The following is a 19,575-nucleotide window of genomic DNA, read 5'->3' as shown; positions in this document are numbered from 1 at the left end:
CATTCAATTATCATGTATGCAGGCAGCAGAGATGCAGTACAGAACCACAGAACAGTTTAGGTCAGAAAAGCCCTCTGAGACCATCGAGTCCAACTGTTCCCCCAGTACAAGGCCACCACTTGTCCCCAAAGTGCCACACCCACATGGCTTTAAAATCCCTCCAGGGACGGGCACTCCATCCCAGTCCTGGGCAGCCCTTTCCATGAAGAATTTTCCCTAATATCCAAGCTAAACCTCCCTGAGGAAGCAGAGTAGGCAGTGGAGGTTATGTTTAAAGATACCACCTGAAACGTAAATTCTTGCTGCAGTAATCCATGAATGAGCCTGGAGTGAACCCAAAGGGAACATGCCAAGGACCACCAGCCCAGTCCCAAGGACTGCTCAGTGCCAGGAGCTGTGGGCTCTGGGCAGTGATGCCTGCTGCACAGAAATACTCTGGCTTTTACTAGTGGCTGGACACAAAATGCTGGTGTCTCACTATCTGCATAATGAGCCATAATGGAACATTCATACTAAAAATGTTACTCAGCAATTGCTATTTTGAAGAACGCTCGAACACTAGTCAAATTAAAAAAAAAAAAAAAAAAAAAAAAAAAATCAATAAATCTTAGAAATCCCAGGAAGTCAGCAGTTATTTATCAGTAGTACGTCCATAGGTCAAAACTAGCTTGTAAAATTTGACGCTAGTTAATTTACTAGAATAGGAGTATCATGACCAAATTTAATTAAGATTTAATAAGAAGTATTACTACACTTCCATTAGTTTAATTGTCAGTATGCCTAGAAATGATCCAGAGAATCAACACTGCAAGAACTCACTTCACAGCCTGTTACACCAGCTCAACACCAGATGGTAACAGCCACCAGTGGATGTTCCATGTTCTTCGGAATAAAGCACTTGGAGGACTTGGACTTTTACATTAGGATTACATCCAACTTCAATACCTTAATCTTCAGTCATTTTGTTTATCTAATACAAGGCCCTATTATCTCAGTTACTGGATATTACATGATATTAAATCAATGTCAAACTGACAATCAGTTTGGGAAGAGACACACAGGAAGAATAAGGTCCAATTGTGCTGTTCAGTGCAGATGTTCCCAGGACAGAGCTTTGAGTCCAACCCCGCTCCCATCACACACTGCCCACCACGCCAAAGCCTTCATAGGGCTAAAAAATAAAGACTGTTTAGGCTGTTTAACAAAGGCAAGAATGCAGAATAAAATGAATTGTTGTCTTTCTATCTGACTCCACTACCATGAAACAGGAGGAATGCCCTGAATAAAACAATAGCCTTCTTATAAATGGCTGATCTAATATTCTATTTATGAGCATCTGCAAAACAACATCACTTTACACTTCTGTGAAAAATTCTGTATAGTTCTACTGATGCAGAATGCAATTATAGCTACAGTCACATCTTATCGTCCACTGATGCTTTTGACGTAAACCACTACCTACAGTCATAAAAAAGGTGATTTAAGGCAGTGTTTTTATCCATCTTTAACTCCAGCATTTTCAGATTACAATTCATAAAGCAGCATCTAGTAACACTTGTACAAAACAAAGATCCATGGTGAACTGGGGAATAAAACCCACAATCATGCCACAATCACAACATAACTGTAAACAGGAAAGGAGATGTAGATTGGGAAATTATAAGCAAGAAATAGGTTTTTTTTCCAACATGCCCACTTCTGAGCAATTACTGCAGGAAAGACTACTTTGAATACAGAGATGTGAGAAATACACATCTAGGTTTGCATTAACACATACAGCATTGAAACAGAAGTAGAATTTTTGCCATATGTCAAGTGACTTCTTAGCAGAGATGTGCACAGGAGAGTTCTAAATAAAAACACACAAATGTGAGGAGAGAATTAAAGGATAAAACAAAAACCTGAGCTGGATGAAAGAAAGAAGGAAAGAAAGAGAAAGAAAGAAACGAAAAGGAAGAAACTAATGGAAGGTTAAGGAGAAAAGCGAGTAAGTTACAGGAAAATCAGAAAAGGAAATAAAGCAATGGAATGCAATTGGCCGAAATAAATAAGTAAAACAACAGCTGAGAGCTCTCAGAAGGAATCTGTACCAGTTGTGAAATGTCATTGGGACATTATAGAACAAGGGGAAGCAATGTGATTTAAAAACTGCCAATAAACAAAACCCACAAAACCAACATTCACATTGAAAAAATATGTAAGACTGGTTTCTCAATTACTTGAAAAAACAAATTTGACTTCTGTTTAAAACCACTGTTGAAAGAATACCTGGAAAGCATGACCATGACTAGCAAAAGTTAAATGGCAGGACAAGTAGGCTGTTGAGAACATTAGCTTTAAAAGAGAGGAAAAAAGCTAATGTGTGCCTCACCTCAGCTGCAGCAACAGAAACCATGAAAATACAATTATGCACAAGTTTAAGAGCTTAATCTCCAAATAAAACAAAAACTGGGAATGGGATATAAAATAATCCCAATTATAGTAATTATGAATATGCTTGATTGAACAAGGAGCAGCAGGCAGGGTCCCTGTGCAGCAGCCAGCACAGCTCCGAGGACAGACAGCACCCTGTATGTACGAATGGGACAGGAACGCTCTGCAGAACGGGGTTCATGCAGCTCTCACCCTACAATGCCAACTGCATTGGGATTGCAGTGGGCCACTTTTGGCCAGCATGACAAGAGCACCCAGTCATCCAGCACAACAAGTGACTTGCAGGAGCCATTGTCTGTGCCTGTCCCACGGTGGCTCCTGCACGTGCCCCCATCACTCCAGAGCCCACGGAGTCCAGAGCGCGACTCCGCAATGTTAAACACCGTAACTGATGCGCTCAACCTCTCAGAGCTCCATGCTCTGACCTGTCAGGGGCAGGACGGATTATTCCAACAGACCAGGGAATGAATGCCACCTTGAAGAAATAGTCCTACCCTTTCCCCCAATATAGTCAGGAGCAGATGTAGCAGTACAAGAAAAATGTTTCTTTTGGAAAGAAAGTTCACCCTATCCTGAGATACAAAAGCAGAAAAAGCACTCTCAGAAAAACCTTCACTTATTGGAGATCTTCTCAGTTAAGTAAGAACATCAGTAAAAAGAAAAAAAGTCCAGTTTTCAGGCTTAAAACATGCAGTATTTTTTCATGATCCTTACCTGCCAGGGGGAAGACTCACAAGTAAATTTTAATTAATTGCAAAGAAGACCCAATACATGACAAGCCTTGTGTTACAGTCACAGCTCACATAGAAATGCAAAGGCACATAAAGATACAAGAAAAGTACTTGCAAGTACTTGTAAGCTCAAGCACCTTTTACAGTAACACAGGAACACACGTGTCCCATGTGTGACAAAGAAGACATTAATGTCATACTTTAACAAAGATACTTGGAAAAGATATGTAGCATTACTGCTAATGTTTCATTTCTGACAAAACAAGCAATGAATGCCAAGAATATAAATCTACTTGGGCTTAAAGCAAATTGTACATAAAAGATAATACCTGAGGATCTCCAAGGAAATGACTTCTCAGTAGAGCTGCAGAAAGAAAAAAAAATTATCACACAAATGAACCATGTGGTTAGTTTGGGCTTTTTATTGTATTTTTAATTAATCATAGAAAACTGTACAAACCCCCCCCCCCCAGCAGAAAAAATGTCAATAGTCCATGTCGATACCACTCTGCAGTGCTTTACACCGGACAACCAAACCATTGGTTATCAAGTTCAATTTTCTATTAGTCAGTGGGAATTATTTACTGTAACTTACTGTACGTCACAGCACCAAGCAGCATAACCTGTCTGCAACAGGACAGGTGAGAGCATGACTTATGACACACAATTCCTGTTTAAGGTGCCATGATGTCGGTAACAGCCCACACCAGTGTGTGCCACCAGCAGCACAGCACAACCAGCATACACAGCCCACAGACATTTGTGTACCACCAGCACCAAACATTCTGTTCAGACAGGAGCAGTCACTGCTCGGGGCAGGGTCCAGCAAAGGAGGTTTGGGGATCACCACTCTAGAGCATCTGGCTTCTACATGTAAAGCAGTTCAAAAATCATAGGTCTGTTTCTGTTCATTTTTTTCACTGTTTCGTCAGTTTCCAGTTTTCCAGAGAGAATTCCGGTCCTTCATACAGAACAAGTCAAACCACCTGACACACAGCTACAATTCTGAGAGTGAGGAGCAGACAGATGTCACACTGTCCAGGTTAGAGAGATGCCTTCAGAGCCAACTACTGCACAGACCAAGCAGGTGTCTGGTATCAGTGCAAAATCCAACCTTCTCCTGCATTTTTCCAATAACGACTTTTTATCAAACTATCTTTACCCTTTTGTCCTTCCACCGAGCATGTGCTTTCCCATGCTGACAGTAGTATTGATGCACGACCACCTCTGCAGACAAATGCAGAATTCATCCATGTGTTATATTCTAAATATTTTTATGGGAAAATGTATTTCCTTACTCTAAATATAAAATATCAAACTTTGAATAATATGTTGTTTTTTGCAGTGATTATAAGCTATTTTCTAAACTAAAAGCTCTTTAAAGGAAAAACAGGCAAGTCCATCAGATTTTATTGTGCCTAAATATCAGCATTGAGACTATGATTTTGGGTAAGATGTAGCAATTTCTAAATGATTTTTTTATTTTACTTCTTTCTACCACAGCTACTAATTACAGAAAACTAGCTCAGCAACTGAACAGCACAAGGTACTTGGTTCCTAAAATGAAGTCAACCATTTAGGAACCTTTTTGGAAACAAAATATTTGTATAAGAGTGCTAAAGACACATGCTAGCACAAACTGAACTAGAATTACAATGAGACTTCAGGAAAAAGGAGAATTCTAATGTAGGCTTCAAGTGTCTTAAAGTCAACCTCTGGCCACAGAATTCTCACGCTACCTAAATACCAAGTTTTCCACTCTTGCCCTTTACTCTGTTCCTCAGACTTTCTGGAAACTCAATTCCCTACACCGAGGCAACATGGCTCAGCGTTTCTGGCAATGGTAACACACACACTGAATACACACAAATACTTTATTGTCACACACACAAGACTGTTACCTGGAGCACGTCCCTGCCCAACATACCTGACTACTTGAACTTCCTTTACAGGTACGGAATGTAGGAATGAAAAAGGCTGCTCTGACCGTGGGTCACATGAAGAAAGCTGCTTCGTCAATACTTCAACTGGTCAAGCATTTACCTTGACTCTTATTAAATGATTTTGGAACAGGTCCAGCATACATCACCTACTGATATCATCACCTGATTTTGTCACCTAGCAGGTGCAATGTTTTGAAGACAGCAAATCTTTCAGCTTTGAGCAGTAAGTCCAGCGCATTTCATTCCACTGTTTAAAAGCCACTGTGGGGACATACTGCAATGCCCATGCTGAGCTGCTGCTGGAATTAACTGCAATGCTGTCTCTTCCAGACAGTAGCAAGTAAGATATCCAAAGAGTGCCCACGTGGTGAGCTGCCCTTCGGAAAATGCTACATTTTAGCCCACTACTATCCTTGAAAAAGAATTAGGTTAGTAGAGTAGACACGCAGAGATACTCCTCTATCAGAAATATCGTAACAGCTTGGTACGATGTACAGTTTCAATTAGAGAAGATAGAGACAAATATGACAGTAACACAAATATTTGGTAACTGGAGATGGAGCATGCATACAAACTGTGCTGAAATCCATCTATGCTTTTTTTTTTTTTTTTTTTGACCCTTTTGATTTTTTTCCTCACTTGCATTTTTAAGGATCTGGATTGGGTTTTTTTGGTTTGAGGTTTTGATTAATTTGATTTTTTTGTTGTTTGGTAGTTTTTTTAGTTTTGCCCCTTTCTTAATTTCACACCTTTTCTTTGCCATTTCACTCCTTTAGTTCAAAGTTATCTTAGACACAAAACTGAAGCAGCTGCCAATCTGGAAAAAATAAAAATCTGATAAATGGAAAAGGTTTAGCATTAAGTCATTTAGAGACAGAACACACTAAGGACCACCAGCACTACTTTACATTTTCATGTGGCAGCTCTCAAACAAACACTTTCCAGCTTTGGATTTCCAGGTTAGAGCAGGGGCCAGCATCCCTCTCACTAACGTGGCTGTGCCACTCTGCTAAGGTAGAAGAGGCTGGTGGAGCCCCAGCCAGGTCCCATCCAGCACCTGTGCACAGGACAGCAAGGCTTCAGGAATAACACTGGCATTTAGGGAAATTGCAGACTTCTGATTTTGTTAAGCAGTTTGCTATTTTTTTAAAAATGACGTAAACACAATTATAGTTCCTTGACTGGACAGGTCAACCCCCAGTGCATCTTTCACAGGTTTTGCATGACATGAAACAGTTTAAACCTACTATCTTTGCAAGTACTCCATAAGGTGAAAAGTATTTCTGGTTTAAACAGCACCACTTGAGAGAAAAGCAGTGATTTCCATCGCCTACCTTCCAGCTTGGCTATACTGCTGTTGTCATCAAAAAAAGACAACAGATGAAAAAAATTAAGTATTATTTATTAAATATTTGTAAAATGGTGAAAAGCTGTAAAAAGCTAAAAATATAATTCTGTTTAAAATGTATATACTTCACACATATTCCTGTAGTATTTCAGTTCACTACTTGGCTATGCCTCCATCATTGGAATACATCTGTGCTGTGAGGCAGGAGCAGCAACGGGCTGTTCCCAGCAATCCGGGCGTGTTGCTCAGGCAGAGCTGCCAGCGAGACTCAAGCACCCCTACAGACTGAATGTGTTGTTTTACTTGTCCTTTAGCTTCCATTTTAAATATCTACATCAACAACACATTTACAACTATATGCAGGGTATAAAACTTTGTGTAACTTTAAATTCTTAGTACAGGGGGATTTCTCTAATAAAATGCCATATACTAAACTCCATAAACTTGTATTAAACCTTACAAGCAACTGGAAACCAGGAAAATCAGTATTTTGCTTTTCTTGTTGAGACAGATAAGTAGACATTTTCACAAGTATTTTAAGTAAATGCGGTAATTTTCAGTCTTCAACTTTTCTAACAGCTATCTTCTTGAATTCACCAATACAGCTGATTCTTCTACCCACTCTGCCAGACCCTGTGCCAGGAACCTAAGCAATCCTATGTTCCCCCCCAACAAATTAACCAGCACTGCCACCAAAAACAGGTAGTCCTGGGACTCACTGGTGCTTTCCAGGTGACCCTGGAAAGCACTAATTCTCTAGGTGTGAATTCAGAAAGTGTCTGGAATACTACACCTGGACATAGTCAGTCATACTGATGGATGCTACTTCATTTTGCAACCCAGTGCCAAGGAACAACTGAGACTCCCAAGCCAGCCTGACCAGCTGGGCATGGGAACACAGCACTGGGGGCAGCAGAACACCCTTGGCAACCCCAGCCTCATGCACAGCCAGAGCTGAGAGTGCACCGGCACTGAAAACACACGTAACAACAGACAGTGTTTCAGAAAAGCTGAATGAAATTGGATAGTTAATTTAGAAAAATTTAGCAAAAAAAAAACCTGGATTACTGCATTTAACTAGCACTGTTACTTTGATTCAAATACGTGTAAGTCTACTGTATGTCTCCTGGGATGAATCTAAAAAGGTAAAATTCAACATGTTTAAAGAGAAATTAAAGCTTTACATACACTCCATTGAAAATGTAATCATTAGAGAGGCCTCTTGAAACTGTCCCATAACTCTTTCCAGCAAATCTGCATTTTTTTAATCCGTCAGATATTAATAGAGGTGAGCAGCTATCAGTGAAAATATATGTATAGAGGACATAAGCACCACTAAAAAGCCTTTAATTTATGGGACAAATGAAAGTAAAGTCATCAGGACCTGTACCTTGTGCTGGCGATACTTGGTGACTCTGCTCCAAGCCTACATCTCTCTAGCTGATTAGCCACAATTTGCCTTTCCACTTCCAGTTCTCTGGTAAGTCTTTGAAATTGAAGCTCCTGAAATTCCAAAATAAAAAGAAAAGCATTCTTGATGTTAAAAAATGGGTGTGGATTAACTCTGAAACAATCACTGATTCATCACAGTTGTGTTTTGACTCTTCCTTAGGGGAATAAACTAGAAAAGTGGAAATTTAATGGTTCTTTAAATCAGTGATTCATGCAAATATTGATTTATCACCTGTTACAGAAAGAAAACATGTTTAAGCACTCTTGGGTTTTATTCCTCCTGCAATTAAAATTTTTGTGTCTTCTTATGTTACCACAGTCCAACAAAATCAGTGCCTATAAAGTCAGTCTTCAATTTCATCTATAAACAAGGAAACCGGAAAATATCGTATCCTAACCTTTCCAATCACAAACCTTCAAATCCTAAGGTATCCTACATTCTGACTGTAGCTGGAAACCTTAAGATTTATAACTTCAAACTGGCTGAGTGTAGAGATGTACTATTTCACCTTTTCTGAGTTCAGCTTTTTTTGTATTTCTTGGTCAAGGGTACCAAACTTCTTCAGCCTTTGTAACAGGCTTTTGGAACGAAATGCTGCAAGGAAGATGTGGGAAATACCAGTGCTGCACAGGATGGGTGTTACTGAAATCTGGACCATTTTCTATAGCACTCTGAAATCCAGACTATGTCACATCAAAGGATATTGAGGGTGTTTTTCTCCTCAGTTAGCTTTTATTGATCAGAGAAAAGGGTTCTGTTGCGCAATTGCATTATTTTTCAAACTGATACTGTAAACCCTCTGAAGCTTAGGTAAACCATACAAAAATAGATGGCCACCAATATTTAGCAATCGGATGAAGCACAAAGCAAGTCTTATATACAAGTCAAGTGTAACACAGCGCACTCCTTTGACTTGAAAGCTCAAATTACTGATGAGGTTTCTCCCATGTGAGTGAGATTTCTCCCGTGTGTGACTCATGTAATGGTATTGCCCAGCAGCTGCATGTGAGCCAGGGATAACAGCTCCTGCAAACTGCTCCTTCACACCCTACATCACATGGAATGGGGCTGAACCACTTCCCTTTCATGAACCACTCTCCACTCCCTGAAGCTTGCGCCCCTTTTCAGTAAGATGAAGGGTGCTTCAGCAGTGTCCCACAGCTCCCAGCACTCCGCAGGGGCCTCTGCTCCCTGCTCCAACCCCAAGAGCTTCCACAGTGCACAGGAGACTTGGACTAACAATAGGGGCTCAGAGTAAGTGTAGGGAAAAGCTATTCTAAGAAGTTGAGATAAAGATTTTTCTACCAACAACACAATGAGATCCCCTCCAAGAACTCCCCAAAAGAAGGCTAGTTAGTACCTATGCCATCAGGCAGGCAGCTGAGGCCCAGGGCAAACAGCAGCTGCCCTACTGCCAAAATGACTAGATTAGATGACAAAACTGAAAAAGCTACTTCTGAAGGTCTGATCTGAGCCCACTACACTGAACTGGCTGTTACACACACACAGCTGACTGCCCTTCCCAGAGGATACAAGGGATTGCGGACATTTCCAAACATTTCTGAGAACTCACTAACCAAACTGAATAAACACCCTAACATCCCAAATTTTGCAGCAAAAGTGGGTTTGCATCCAGGACATGGAGCTCTCCCAGCACTGCCTCAGGACACGAGCATCCACAGAGCTTTTCTACTATTGCTCTACTCAAAGAACAGAGCAGAATATGCTGAAGTTATGGGAAGGAGCTGTGGCCCTCAGCCTCCTCTGGGACACCCCTTCCACAACAGCTGGCATTGCTGTCAAGCCTCAGTATTAGAAAAACTTGACACAGTGGATGCTCAGGTATGAAAAAGCATTTTGGACATGTTTTAAACTTGGATTTAATTAAAATCTGCTTTTAGATTGAATTCCACAGCTAAATTGTTTTAATCCTGAGACCTGAAATGAAGAGTCTCATGAACATGATAACCCATGGACCATCACGAACCTCATAGGCCTGTGTCTGGACTAGAAAGCCCAGATAACATCCAAAGGTTTGTACGACACAGAGACCCAGTGGTCACAGTATGACATCAAGGCTTGGCTCGATTCAGCTCCATGTTATACCACAACAGTACACGTGCACCCAGTCAGCTCATTAGGACAGTCTGTCTTTTGGAGAGAAAATACTAAAATGTCTATTAAGTGAACAAAGTTGAAGAAATTTATAAAGTAAAGAAAGTCAAAGCAGTTTATAAATGATAGCTTATTTTCCAGTTCTAAGTCAGAATATAGATAATACGTCCATCTAAAAGCTGATTTCTCCAGATGGTCATTCATATGTTAGCGGGGAATGCTGTGATTTAAAAAAAAAAAAAAAAAATTCCGCTCAGATGCTGAAGTTCTGCAAATTTTGGAGCAAATGTCAGCCAGACAAGCTTCTTCACGAGTAAATGATGCTGTATTATACAGCATGTAACAAATACAAACCTGCAAAATAAACAATACTGTGCTCCTTGTATGCAGAAATAATATAAAACATTTAGCATATATTTAAAGCTGTTTTGTGTTCCTTACTATTAAACCAATATTAAAAGAGCAATGTCGTAGATGCAAACTGCAAATCTGAATCTGTTATTTACTGATCTTTTAATTAGATGAATAAAATAAAACATGCTAGCCGTTAGCTGCTTCCATTCAACCAATCTCTATTAATTTCCCTTTCCATTACAGATAGAGACATAAATGAACACATTATTCTAGAAAACGTCTTGCTGCATAACATCTCAAGTAATAAATTGCCCATTTAAATAAAAATTTTTTGCCCACACTACAAAAATTCAAAGGCAGTTAAAACAGAAGAACTATACTTCTATTTTTCTTGAGAGTAGAAGAGGTGAATGACATAAATGGACAACAGAGCAATAAATTTTACTTCATTTATTTAAACTACATTTAAAAGCAAAACTCACTCATATTCTATCAGAAAAACTGAAATAAGGAGAAATAAAAGGAAAAGCCACCAAGCCTCATTTGGTCACTTCAGAGGCACCTGCACTGCTGAGTTGGGAACACCATCATCTGTCTGTTTACACTGTTCCTCACTTTATTTTGGTGTTGACCAGGAAGCCACAAACTGCACAGTGCACTGAACAGCAGAGGGGGAAGAGGCCCGCAACTCATCTGCCAGTTTTAAATCACTCTGATGCTTAGGAAGATCTAACGTGCTTTTGCAAGTGCAAGCATAGTAAGAAAAAAAAATCCAGCTCTATTTTCTAGTTGGAGTACATTCTGGCGTGAGCAGCCTGGGAGTCCAATGAAGCAGCAGTTTACAAACTTCGAAACAATGAGTGCTGACTTTTGTATACGCCTTCTTAAATTTGATATCTGCAGCAGGTGATATGTTTTAAATACCCGCCTAAATACACAAGATGGATAGTTTCAGAGCTACCATCTTTTTTACAGCTAGAATACCTCATGCTTTAAAACTTTCTTCTTTTAGCTTAAATTGTATTATTATTATAGAAAACTAAGTCCTAACCAACCCTAAATTGATCACCTTTCTAGTTTATGCTTCCTTATAATGAAATTTTATACCACTCTGAATGGACATACCCCCATAATGCGTATCTATCAGACAGCACACTAGTTTTGACAGGACTCTATTGGAATTTGCTTCCCTATCCAGCTTCTCTGGGAGCAGTGGGAGAGCTCACTCCTCAAACAGGATGCTCCCAACACAGAGGAGCTGCTGCCCTGGGCACAAATCACAACTCACTGAATCCTACAGCACTGACTACTGACAAAATGGCTGCAGAACTCAAACACAACTCTTCATAAGCTTATTAGCATTAGCAGCAGAATATCTATGTGGCAAGCATGTAGTAAAATCACAGACAAAATTACAGAACACGCTGCCATACTGCATCCCAAGGACCAAACAAATCTTCTCAGACAGATACACTACACTGGCTTGGCCAGAACTACTTTTATTCAAAATTATTTAACACACATTGAGGGGAAAAAAGCAACCTGTAATTCTATAAACCTCTTTAGCATCAACTATTTAATCACCTTATCAAACGGCAGGTTTTATGCTCATAACCTAAAATTCCACTGCAAAGCCACAGACCATAATTCTTATTACGAAACTACAATAAAAGACAGCTTTAACCACAATTCCAGCTCTGGATCAGGAAGCACACACACAGGGCAAGAAAGCAGCTCACTTTGGAAAGCAGTTGTACTGACTGCAGGCAGACAGGCAGATAGGCTGCCACGAGTGAAAACCAGAGCCCAGAACATTTTAGCTCTGTGTAATTTCCTTTTGAAAGCTGAAGTTTTTGGAGGAGGGCCAAACCCTCTGTTGATGTTGTAGTGCTCACACCAGGTGACCAACCGCTCTTCCTGGGTGAGCTCCACATGCCAAGCAGAAATCTCACTCGAGACGACACTTCACTGCACCAAGGTACAGACAAGGCCAGTCATACCAATCTCAACAGCTGAATACTCCTTCCATGTGAAAGCTGAGTATCTCTGAGAGGTTGGTGGCTCTGGGGCAAGGGACAACAACCACCAACACACTGTGCTGGGCTCTTGTCAGCAAATATTTGAAAACAAGTAATTAATGGGAATGCTGTTTGCACAACTGACCATGAAGACTGCCATTGTCCTGTTGCGGGCTTTGGATAATAAAAGGGTTTAAGGGCAGTTCTGTGCCATCTGTATCCTATCATGATACCATGTTGCAGATTCAACTGCATTTCATTTAACGAGGAACTTTTATCCCTCAGTAACATGGAAGTGAATGAGGAATCTACATTCACCACATCAAAAAATAAAAATTACTTTCTTCCTGCCCTGTTGTGATTTGAACACCTCTGGAAAAACACAGACAACTTTAAACAAACAGTGGCCCAGGTGGCTAGCAAAAGGTTTTCTTTCTAGTGACAGCTCTGGAAGAATCAGCAGCAACTGCACAAGCAGCAAAGAGAAGTCACAGATTCCTTTTGAATGGTTCATGCCTGGCTAGCCAGACCAAGATCGGGCAGCTGGACATCAGAGGGAGACAATGCCTCTAATAAACAAAGGCATCTCTTGCAGCTTCTTGACTTGACCAGTTCTCAGTGGCTGCTGTGGCAGAAAACTGGGCTAGGATGGGCTGGTACTCCTAGTTGCAGTAACACTGGGATATGCTAAGTTGCTTCAAATGCCAAATGTCACTGTCTATGAAATATTATGAAGGTAGTTGTAAGCTGAACTATGAAATGTGTTCTAATCACAAAGTGCTGTCTGTTGAACAATTGAGCTGAGCCTCTTTCAACAGCTCAAGTTGCTCATCTAAGAAAGTGTAGCCTACATTTGAGAGGACTATTTTTACCTTGCATTTACTATTTCTTATTCAACTGCAACCACAGTGCAGAGCCACACAACTTCCATTACCTGTGAAAGTTCACACAGTGCTACAGAAAAGGCTATTATGTTTTGGATATTTTCATGATAAAAATGTGCAACAAAGAAGAGGACAAACAAAACCGAAGTTGATTTACACCTTCCTTCATATAAGCCTCTTGCACTGCTCTGTGCAGAGTCCTCTGTTTCCAACTGCTATAATTCAGAGCTAGATCAAGCAACTGACTACTTAAACCCACACTGAATACTGTATTTTCCAAAATGGATATCATACTGTAGTGACCCAGCATTTAAATTGTCTACCAGAATCTATTGCAGAAAAAGCCTGTACTTATATCTAACAACATCAGAGTAACTTTAATATTTTCTGTAAAAATTAAGTTTACTCACACACACAACTGCATTTGCATGCTTTCAGTATCTCAGTATCTTCCAAAATAGAAGACAAAAGATAAAAAATTGGACAGTGTAGAGAGAATCACAGATTACAGGATGTGAGATGACACAGCTACAATTACTGGCTGATCACACTTATTCTGTATTCAACAGCAGCAGACCATTAAAGCCCTTAATACTTTTATGCGTGCATTGCTCACTAGTCTGGTACAACAGTTTAGTGCTGCTCTAGCTGATGAGGGATCAAAATTTCAGCATTTTATAGAAAGCTTACTGTTGCCAGTGGCAGGAGGGAAGAATGGCACTGGAGGCATTCCCGGACTGCCTCTGACACATCCTCTCTGGAAGCTTTGTGACAATGCTCGGGCAGCTTAAGTCAGCGCTGGAGCTGAGGCTCCTGCTCTGCCAGCTGGGGACCAGGGCTCAGCCGCTGCTGAGCAGACAAGCTGATAATCTAAACTGTGTGTGCTACAAAAGGTGTCAATACTCCAGTACGTTTCAGAGGCACCCACAGTTTCAGATAGGCTCTTTTTCAAGGAGAGTTTCTCCTCTGAAGCCTAACAGTACACAGGACAAAGGAAAATTAACTTCTAGGTCACCATATGGATAAAGGAGTACAGAGAATTTTGATCAAGGAAATGAGCTAGCTATTTCACCTGAGACAGGAGTGGCATTTATTTTGTCCTAGAATAAGACCTTTAGGAAGTTGACATCTCAGACTTGACTCACTGAAACTAAAAATGCTGCTAAACAGCAGGAACTCTAAACCTCAAAGTTCTTAGGATTAAATAGACAAGAGTGACCTATGCAATTGAACACAATATTAAGAGAGTTGGAAAAAACCCCCAGTTCTTCCAGCCATTCACAAAATGTTGACCATGATTTTTGTTTCACTCATGCCAAACTTGGGAGTCCATTTAACAAAAAGTACTGCCTTCAATTCAGAACTGCCACACATTTATCACCTAACTGATCACTAGATGCGTGCAAATCAGAATTTCAAAGTGAGACTGTGATAAGTTTGTGCCCAATTACTGGAAGAGCATTTAGTAAATCTCTTTTCAGGTATCTCCATGAAGTGACATGCCTACGCAGTACTGAATGTACAGCACTACATATCTGAACTGTAAGGAAATCTCCAGGACTTAATATCAATAGTTCTCATTCTACTAAAGATATTTTAACACGCAATAAAAAATAGGCAAAATGCATTTTTCCTTCTATTTCCATCTGAAAAACGTAGAGGTTTGCTCCCTGCTCCCAAATGCTATTAAAAATATCTCCAAAATGATGCAAAAAATTTGTACTTAATAATGAAGGAAAAAAGCAAAGTGCACATTCTCTACTTATATGATACAGTTCAATATACTTATCCAAAAGGAAAAGATTTTGCTGAAGTCTTGAACAAACAACACTTCTAGAAAAACACATAGGGAAACCCAAGAGATGTATTATTATCCATCTGAAAGCATATTCAATCGTTCTTATTCTGCCACCCATTTACTAAAGGAAAGGTGAAAAGTTGCCCATCTCTGAGTGTCACAAACAGCTAGACCAAAGAACAAACTAAAAAAACAGCCACTGCTGCAAATACTTCTGTCTTAGCAAAGACATTAACATCAGCATATTCCAGTTACTACTGAAAACTGCACTGATGAGTGGCTTTTCCTGCAAGACCTCTTCTCAGCCCAACCACTGAAAACTAATGTGCTAAGCATGAAATTCACAATTCCAAATGATCCCATTTAATCTTGTCAATTCAGCAGCAGTTCATTCAAAATCCAGCAGTATACGGTTGCACACAGAAAATAGCAGTGATTCCATAAACCTACAAGGAGCAGTTGGCAATTAGCTGCCCTACATTCCAACCCCCCCCCCAAAAGTTACTGCTACCATGCTGGCCCTACAATTTTTAACAAGTTGTTATTTTAGTATGAAAATACTCAATTTACTTTTAACGTGGATAAGAGACTCCCTACAGAACTCAAGTAAACTTCTATGCAGGATTCAGAACTCCCCAGGATTCAGAAGTATAGACACATTTTAATGCTTTACATTTATTTAAAACTTGTTTCAGCAATTCCTAAGATACTTCTATCCATGATAGTGTGGAAGCCTTGTAACATTTTAGAAGTGAAATACATGTTTTGAGAGAAAAAAAATCCCAACCCACCTCTAAACTCATAGAAAACAATCCCCTCCCCAAACAAAAAATAAAAAAAAGAACCACAACAAACCCAAAATTCTCACAATCCCTCATCAAATCCACCAAAAGACAAAAAATGTGAAAATGTTTCGGCCTGGGATTTTCCTGCATTAAAAAGGAATTTCTCTATTAGAATCGCTGATCTTGGAAAAGACCTCCCAGACCATTGAGTTCAGCCTGTGTCCAATCCCCATCTTGTCACCAGCCCAGAGCACTGAGTGCCACGTCCAGAAATTCCTCAGACACCTCCAGGGATGGGACTCCATCACCTCCCTTGGCAGCCCCTTCCAGTGCCTGACCACCCTTTCCATGAGGATATTCCTCCTGATGTCCAACCTGACCTCCCTCGGCCCAGCCTGAGGCCGTTCCCTCTCCTCCTGTCCCTGTTCCCTGGGAATGAGCCTGATCCCCTCTGGCTGCCCCCTCCTGTCAGGGACTTGTGCAGAGCCACAAGGGTCCCCCCTGAGCCTCCTTTGCTCCAGGCTGAGCCTCCCCTAGCTTCCTCAGCTGCTTCTGGTGCTTCAGCCCCTTCCCCAGCTCCGTTCCCTTCCCTGGACATGCTCCAGGCCCTCAATGTCTTTCTTACGTTGAGGCACCCAAAACTGACCTCAGAAATGGAGATGCCTCAGCAGTACCAGCACAGGGGATGGGCACTGCCCTAGTCCTGATGGCCACACAAAGTTTTGATATGGGCCAGGTGCCCTCAGCCTTCTTGCTCACTTGGGCTCACGTTCAGCCACTGTCACCCCAGGTACTTTCCCAGGCAGCTTTCCAGCCACTCTGTCCCCAGCCTGGAGCACTGCAGGGAGTTGTTGTCATCCAAATGCAGGACCCAGCACTTCCCGTTATTGAACCTCATTTACTTGTCCTTGGCCCATCAATCCAGCCTGTCCAGAGCCCTCTGCACAGCCTTCCTAACCTTCCTACCCGCAAGCAGATCAACAATCCCGCCCAACTTGGTGTCATCCGCAAATTTACTGAGGGTGCACTCAATCCCCTCATCCCAATCACTGATAAAGATATTGAACAGGACTGGCCCCAATACTGAGCCCTGGGGACACCACTGGTGGCCAACCCTAGCTGGAAGGAATTCCATTCACCACCACACCCTCTGGGCCTGGCCACGCAGCCAGTTCTGAACCCAGCAAAGAGTGCACCTGTCCAAGCCATGGGCTGCCTCTTGCTCCGGGAGAATGGTGTGGGAGACAGTATCAAAGGCTCTGCTGGACTCCAGGCAGACACATCCACAGCCTTCCCCTCATCTGCTGAGTGGGTTCACCTTGCCATAGCAGGAGATCAGGTTGCTCAAGCAGGACCTGCTCTTCCTAAACCCATTCTGGCTATGCCCCATCCCCTGGCTGTCCTGTATGTGCCGTGTGACCGCACTCAAGAGGATCTGTTCCATAACCTTCCTGGGCACTGAGGTCAGGCTGACAGGCCTGTAATTCTCCAAATCCTCCTTCTAACTCTTCTTGGAAGAGCATGGATGGGCATCACACTGGCACCTTCGGTCATCTGGAACCTCCCAGTGAGCCAGGACTGATGACAAATAATGGGGAGTGGTTGGGTGAGCTATTCCACAGCTCCCTCAGTGCCCTCAGGGAATCCCATCTGGCCTCATGGACTTGAGAATGTCTCAGTGGCTCAGCAGGCCACCAACTAGAGATATAACATATACCAGTATGAGTCAGTCCCTCCCTGATTATGATTCAAAAGCACACCCACCTGTGCTCCCACAAACAGAGTACTCAAAGTAAACCATGACAGAACTGTCCCCCTGCCCAGCCAAAACCAATTGTGGTGGCACTGTTGGGATTTATACTAACAAAAAATATTTTCACTTTAGAACAGACCTTGATCTTTGTCACGAAAGCAAAAAGCTGTGGTGATCTAAATTTCTTCCCAGGTTACACCTGTTCTGCTTGTGTTATTCTATAACACTATGAGTGAATCGAAGTGTTCATTTCCTAAAATATGACCGAGGAAGATTGACCCAGCTGACTGACACCTGCCTCAATGAGAGACTGATCAGACTTCAGAGGACACACTCCAGTTTGGTAAAATAGTTGCTTTAAACTGTTTTGCTGTCCTAGGAAAAGAACACAAGCGGAAGCAAATGGAAAGTTTATTCAGACGCAGCTTGTAGGGTTCATAGGCTAATTAGTGCAACTTTTTATATAATTGTAACTATCATCTCACAGCCATGGCAGAAAGCTTAAAGTAATTCAATACATTTATCTATCTTAGAACTACTGTAGTATTTTTAGAAGTTTTTATTAAGCTAAAATCTTGCCCAATTTGACAAGTAATAATAAAGGCTTTTCTTGATTGTGTTTTCACTGTAGTGTTTCTGAAGTACTTGGGCCAGGGTGTGGCAGTTCTATTTTACAAACACTGACCTGCTGCACCTCGCAGCAATTCCTGCAGCAAAGGAAACAGCAAACAGTGTAGCAGTTTCTGTTCAAGCTTAATAAAGAACTTCACTGGAAAATATTCTGTTCTGGGCTTCCTGCCACACAGGAAGGGTGTTGAACATGTCAGTGTCCATAATTATTATCAACAGAAAAAATACCAGAAAGCAACAGTTCAGCTCTTAATTCTTTCATATTATCACTTCCAAGAGTGAAGGACAATTTACATCTTCCTCCCCTCGCACTCATGTTATGTGTCTGTACATTTCACAGTAAGGCTCCAGTTCTGAAGTTTGTGTAACTCTAACAATTAATGACAAATAAAATTTTTTTAGCTTTCATCAGAATTTAGTTATGCAATAGCCCACATATTTAATAGTCTTTTTATAAACGGAAAGCGAAAGAGGTTTTAACCTCCTTTTCCAAAGAAAGAAATATTCCATTATCATTTTTTCTCTAGGACTAATAAAAAGATAAAAGCATTGCTTGGGCAGGCAAAGGAACACTAACAAATGCCTGTACTGCACACTAGTGTATGAAGCTGTTTCAGAGAGCGCTGCCCCAACCACTCGCTCAATGTGATCCACCACGGCTGCAGCAGCAGCACAGAGCCTTCCTGGGCAGTGGGATCCCTGCCTAGAGATCCCAGCTCTGACACTACCACTCTGCTCACCAGCTCACCAGCCACTACCATGAGCACACTCTCTATGCACTGCAACATAAGATGGACCAACTAAAAGCCACCACAAACGTACTTTAAGCAAGTGAGTCCCAATGGCCATTTGTGACAGGTTAAGATGGCACAAGGCAAACTGCTCTTTGGTGAGAAGGGACTGAAGGTTCCTGTAACTCCTGGCTGACTTCTCACACTGCAACAGCCTCTGGCATTGATACCCTGCACACTGCAAATGTGAATATTAATTTTAACACCACTAAGAAATTGTTAGGGTTGCTATTGTCACCTTAAATTACTTTTGAAACTATTAATTTAGGCATGAAAATTAAGATTCAAATTTCATCAACCTGCAGAAAATTTTTGTTTAACAAAAGGTATTATGGGTATGAAAACTGTTGATCTCAAGAAGATATAACCTAATTCTCACCTTTTAAAAAAATACTAATACTGGACAACATAAGAACTAATATATCAAGTGTTTGCATTCAGGGCTACCATCTTGAATTAAATCCTGATTCATCTTAAAGGAAGTTCCAAAACAGAGACAGCAAAGCAGATTTATTCTGAAGTTCAGATGTTATGGTTTG

General features: G+C 41.1%; 1 protein-coding gene across 8 annotated transcripts in view; it reads right to left on the bottom strand.

Moving 5' to 3' along the window:
• Window positions 1-19,575, bottom strand: part of PKP4 (plakophilin 4) — a 74,284-nt gene that overhangs the window by 26,794 nt on the left and 27,915 nt on the right. For all 8 annotated transcript variants that reach the window (XM_048308755.1, XM_048308754.1, XM_048308752.1 and 5 more), the window contains exons 3-4: window positions 7,846-7,958; window positions 3,494-3,528 (exon numbers count right to left, since the gene is read on the bottom strand). In XM_048308755.1, the coding sequence (XP_048164712.1) occupies window positions 3,494-3,528; window positions 7,846-7,958 (148 nt within the window). The remainder of the gene's footprint in view (window positions 1-3,493; window positions 3,529-7,845; window positions 7,959-19,575) is intronic.

This window comes from Corvus hawaiiensis, chromosome 7, assembly GCF_020740725.1.
Source record: "Corvus hawaiiensis isolate bCorHaw1 chromosome 7, bCorHaw1.pri.cur, whole genome shotgun sequence".
Classification (NCBI taxonomy): domain Eukaryota; kingdom Metazoa; phylum Chordata; class Aves; order Passeriformes; family Corvidae; genus Corvus; species Corvus hawaiiensis.
Note: the sequence above shows the minus strand (reverse complement) of the source record. Positions and strands in the feature narration are given on the sequence as shown.